Source organism: Colias philodice, chromosome 8 (assembly GCF_061535455.1).
Source record: "Colias philodice isolate Cphi_HAF_F1 chromosome 8, ilColPhil1 Martin Lab GWU primary, whole genome shotgun sequence".
Lineage (NCBI taxonomy): Eukaryota > Metazoa > Arthropoda > Insecta > Lepidoptera > Pieridae > Colias > Colias philodice.
Genome location: NC_143093.1, coordinates 9,851,726 through 9,857,374, shown reverse-complemented (window position 1 = coordinate 9,857,374; position 5,649 = coordinate 9,851,726). Strand labels below are relative to the sequence as shown.

At 31.0% G+C, this 5,649-nt stretch overlaps 1 protein-coding gene across 1 annotated transcript; it reads right to left on the bottom strand.

Annotated features, from left to right (window-relative positions):
- Positions 1 to 634: 634 nt before the first annotated feature.
- LOC149486770 (uncharacterized) lies at positions 635 to 2,732 on the bottom strand. The gene is made up of 2 exons (XM_089698430.1): positions 2,499 to 2,732; positions 635 to 1,430 (listed from the first exon to the last, which is right to left on the bottom strand). Exons 1-2 carry the CDS (start codon positions 2,656 to 2,658, stop codon positions 988 to 990), a joined length of 603 nt encoding a protein of 200 aa, XP_089554556.1. The 5' UTR covers positions 2,659 to 2,732; the 3' UTR covers positions 635 to 987.
- Between the last annotated feature and the right edge of the window lie 2,917 nt (positions 2,733 to 5,649).

The window sequence follows — 5,649 nt, the reverse complement described above, 5'->3', positions numbered from 1 at the left end:
TTATTTTATGAATTTTTATTTTATGAAATTCTATTATTATCTATTAAATATAAAAAAGTAAATATAAAGTCAAATTTTAATTGTATAATTATGATAAATCCTTCGCTTATATTATAATTTTTAATAGTAAAATTTTAGTAACAATTTTCATTCCAAATGAAAACAATTTTATTTAAGTGGGAGGAATCGAAATAAAAAGCTTACGAACCTCGCATATTTTTTTTTATTTACGGCAATCAATTTTAATCTCCACTAATTTAAAACTAAATTACCACTAACAATTCAACAAAGATTTTTCAATCCCTGTCGAAGCTTATCCGTCCAATTAAGTGTTACACGATAATTATAAATAATTGAACTGCATTTTGAAATGTTAGTTCTATAAGCTTATATATACGTTATTCGACGAATAAGTTTTAACCAAGGATTAAAAAATTAGCCCTGTAAATTAAGATGACAGATAATAAACCATAGAAATAATATATTTTTATAAACACGCTTTTATTAGCTCTGATGAAATGTTCGTATGTTTGTATGTAACTGACTCCTGTATTCTCAATATTGATCAACTTTAAACGGACAGTTTCAATATATCTTATTCCCCCATATATACTGGACATTGGCGATGTGAATCATGGATTGCTTAAAACATAATAGTACTTGCATCTAAAGACATTGGACGAGTTGGTTATACATTTAATCAACGATTGTACCTTTATAATTTCAATGAATATTTATAACGTCAAAACCATACAACATAAAGAATTTTACGTATTTTTTCTTAATTAACTAACAATTTAATGTAGTACTTTAACTTATACAAAAAAAGGATCGTACTGTATTAACTATGAACTATTTTTTAACAACTTACTTATATTCTAATATCACCATCGATCGTCACACATAAAGATCATAATAAGAACACTTCACTGTGTTATACTAGTCTTTGATCTTCTTTGATCAATCAAAATCCTTGGAATAAAACTGTCAGTGTTTCCGCGATGACGCTTGCGCGGCCATTTCATTTAGTATCAAATCTTGAATTTTATTCCTAACCACTAACTTCCTTAACGGATCCAATTCCCTCAAAAACGGTGTTAGACTCTTAAGGTACATCAGGTCGTAATCATCTTCTTCAGATTTCGCCTGACTTGACCTGTCTTCTGGCAGTGGATCGATTGCAAAATCTTCACTATAGCTCGTTTCATCCCACGGCTCGAATTTAATATGTTTCGGTGACTCGTCAGGTTCAACTACCAGGACCTCATAATCTTCGGTAGATTTGTAGTCCGATTGCTGCAGGAACCACAGCGCCTTGAAATACTTCCATTTGCCTTTGTATTCCTTGATGTCATGTTTGATGCGAGCCCTTCTCACCTCCCGTTTGAATAAGTCTCGAATTGTCTTCCATTTCATTCGCACTTTGCTTTCTGGAAATTAATAATTATTGATTTTGTAAGTTATTTAATAATTAGTTATTATCAAAGTCTTAAAATTAGTCCCTACTAGGTAATAGGTAGGTAGTTACCTAGTGTAAAGGTTGTCTCAGCTTGGATAATTCTATGAATCAAAATCAATTCTAAAACTAACAAAATAATAAATTCTACCCGGGTAGAAACCGGGCGAACAGCTAGTCTATATAAGTAATACTATCTATACCTTGTATGTAAGTAACAAAATTGGAGTGTCTATTTTTAATATTGAAATAACCAAATAATTTTTACTAAATGCCCTAAATGCACATGAATGTATAAAGTGTACATATATGTAAGTACTACCAAAATAGTAATTTTTACAATTTTTGTCTGTCTGTCTGTCTGTCCGGAAGTACCGGCTGATCTCAGGAATGGCTGAACCGATTTTAAGAGACTTTCACTAACATAATATAGCTATCGTTATAAGGAGTAACTTAGGTATACTGATATTCCCACAGGAACATTAATTTATAAGGAAGGAGGAGGAGGATTATAAGGAAAAACTAATTCACGCGCGCGGGTGAAACCGCGGGGCTTAACTAGTTCACTACAAAATCTGTGTGATTGGCGGCTAATATTTGTCTAGAATAAAGTCTCTTTTTTATTATGCTACAGCTGTCAGATAAACGAACAATTAGGTACTAATATATGTAGTAAGAATTTTCGGAATTGTAAATTGTTCATTATAATATAATATGTACTATTGCATTTGATATAGATATAAAATAATTGATATCAATAAAATCATCACTAGCAGACTGCAGCAGGCAATATTTAAAAAAAAAGTGAGGTTAGGTTTGTTTGTTTACATTTTCGAATTGAGTACAAGAATCCAAAATTATAAGATTTAGAATTATACAGAACAACAAGTACTTATTTTAATAATATCCACTAAAATATTACCTAGTATCATATTATGAAGTAATAGATGTGCAATTTGACGTTTATTTTGGTATTTAAACGTGGTATTTCTACCGCCATCTTGTTTTATAGGCGAACAACACAAGCGACATGGCGGCTTACCTGGCACGTTCAATATATCACTAATTTGTCCCCAAGCAATAGAAGCATCAGTTCTGTCGTGGTAATCTGGGTTCCATATGCACTCGCGCTTCTTTACCTCCTCTATGAGAATAGGGATATTCTGTGAATGGAACATTTTTATTGCACCTTGTCGCGACATCGTACGCGCGACAACCAGCGTGAAACAAACGATCGAGCGACTGCACAGCGACTGGCACTGTATACTGTATAGTGAAAACGGGCAAAGCTAGCCTGTAATCTATGTGGGTTGCGCCGCGCGACGTTGCCGCGTTGTGCATCGAGAAAGCCGCGCGACACATCGCGTGCCGCGTGGCGTCTTGTCAATTGTCTGGTTTAGATATAGTATTCATAGCCCTTGGACCATAATAATGGAATCGTGATACGCGTTCCCTGTAATAATATTAATAGCAACGTATTTTGCCGCTTCTTAAACAACAATGTTTAAATTTAAACAAGTGACATTATTGTAAAACTGCATTGTAATATTGGTACTGTATGTTGCAGTAGGTTTAACACACTGGCAAAGACTATGACTATGCTATAAAAATAGATATGGGGAAATAGGTAATTGAATATCCTCTATTTAACCCTTTTTACCCTTATGTTTAAAAAATAAGACCAATTGAGTACCTATTGAGTCGATATAAATTATAAATTAACATTCTTCAATTTAACTTTTTTTATAGTTGTAGCTTGTAGGTAACCTATTCATAAAAGGTAATAAAAATACCTTTAAGTATATAAGATGGTTAATAGAATCATAAGGTATATTATTTTATATATTAATTATTATAGCAAATAATAATGAGTAATTAACAGTAAAAAATGAAGACTTTTTGGTATTTAAAAAATAAAATATGAAAATCGTTTTTTGTCAATTTCGCTGCCATCTCTCATAAAATAACGGTACTAACATAAAATAGACGTTGAAGTTTAAACGTAGTTCTGACGTAAACTCATAGATGACGCTGATACAAAATGCCGAGCGTAAGGTAGTCGACGGACGACGACCGACGCGACGCCGCGCGCGGGCTTGGGTAAACGGTGAAATCTCTACTATGGAATAATGATATTATCTGTAGTGAAATTAAACAACTTTTCAGCTTAAATAGTGTTACAAAAATAATGTTTCAGCATTTTAATTCAGATAGTTGGAATATATCTGGTAAATAATTAATATAAAAAAATTCTCTGATAGGTATAAATATGCCAGCTCAAGAGTTCAAAGGGGGCGCTTTAGAAAACATTATAATTATGTATGTTAAAAATTTTCTTCAAAATTTCTCATTTGAGTTTTAAATCTTATATATAAAAATGGATCGCAAAATGTGTTGGTAAGCGCATAACTCGAGAACGGCTGAACCGATTTCGATAATTCTTTTTTTTATTATATTCCTTGAAGTACGAGGATGGTTCTTATGTAGAGAAAACGTAAACATGTACCACGGGCGAAGCCGGGGCGGACCGCTAGTTCTATATAATAATGTCGGCAAATCTAATGTACATATACATAGTTTAATATAGGTACTACTTAAGCAGGGGCTTATCTTTTATATTATGGTCGTTTGGGCGACCGGCGACCGCCCGGCGCGGTTCCATATTATAATTTATAGGTTTGTAAAAAAAATTACTTAGATCATAGACAATCTGATTGTAGGTAGTAGGTACCTATAAATTATAATATTATCTATCTACAGGTAAAGGAGTACTACAGTACTAATGTCTCCTCTTCTATAACAGCTGCTGTTATTGCAATTTATACCTTTCTATGGTAATAATATGTAAGTTTCCTCGTATGTAATTTTTCGTTTTATGATTTATTAATAACTAGCTTCGCCCCGCGGTTTTACCCGCATTGCATCGCTCCTGTTGGTCTTAGCGTGATGATAGCCTTCCTCGATAAATGGGCTATATCTAACACTGAAATAATTTTTCAAATTGGACCAGTAAGTTCCTGAGATTAGCGTGATGAAACAAACGAACAAATTCTTCAGCTTTATAGTATTAGTAAAGATACTAAAGCGAGCTTAGCTGACTTTTAGGAGCTAGATAATGATTAGGAACTAGGAAGTTTCTATTATAAAAATAAAGCCACAATATTCGTCCACATTTATTTAGAGACATCAGTATAAAATATATGAGATATAAAACAGTACAGTCGTAACTTAAACTAAAATATATAAATATACAAATATAAAATACTTTAATATATTAAAATTAAATATCTCTCAACTGTAAAAGATCGTATTAGAGAGGTGTGATATAAATAAATAAGTTCCGATACAAAATATTCATAAAATAAATATAATTCGTGTGAATGGATTCACTGTGATAGATTTAAAATATGTATAGTTAAATATATTTTAAATTTTAAAAATAAAATATTATTTAAATAAATATTTATCACAGTGAATAGGACCTATGAAGATGATAGGGAGAATGGTTAATAAACTTTATTTAGAAAAGATGTTCATTTCTTAAAATAGTTTAGAAATAGATTGCACTAATTTTAGATTAGATTAATTTTGACACAATTAATTTATAAATTTATTTTCAAAAGCTAACTCATACTAATTAAGTAGAAACAGAACTTAGGTAAAACATTGTGTATACATTAGTTTATTATATACATAATAAACTATAAATAAATTGAAGTTTATTAACGATTCTCAGATGACGAAGAATTTACACGAGATTATTGTGAACTATAACATCGATTACAATATAATGTATTATTCTAAACATTTACATACGTTTGGCAGATACATAGAAACGCGGAATGTATGACACCTTATACACGAAAATTAATTTTCCAATTTTTTTGGTGTTAGCCGTAAATACAAATTAATTAATACTTTAATTACAATTATAATGAATCATTTAACAAATATGTACGTATGGGTTGTGCTTAACCTCAATATTTAAATTAACAATAAAATTATAATTAGGTGTTATATGTTATTTACATAGCCATGAAACAAATCATAAGAAGCGTAAGCAATACATAATATTTATACACAACAACATTACCTTCTATTAAATTCATTAATTACAATTGAAATTCGGTCAAAATATAAATTCCGTAGTAGGATATTTTTCAAACCATCTAATTTGGCACGGCAATGCAATC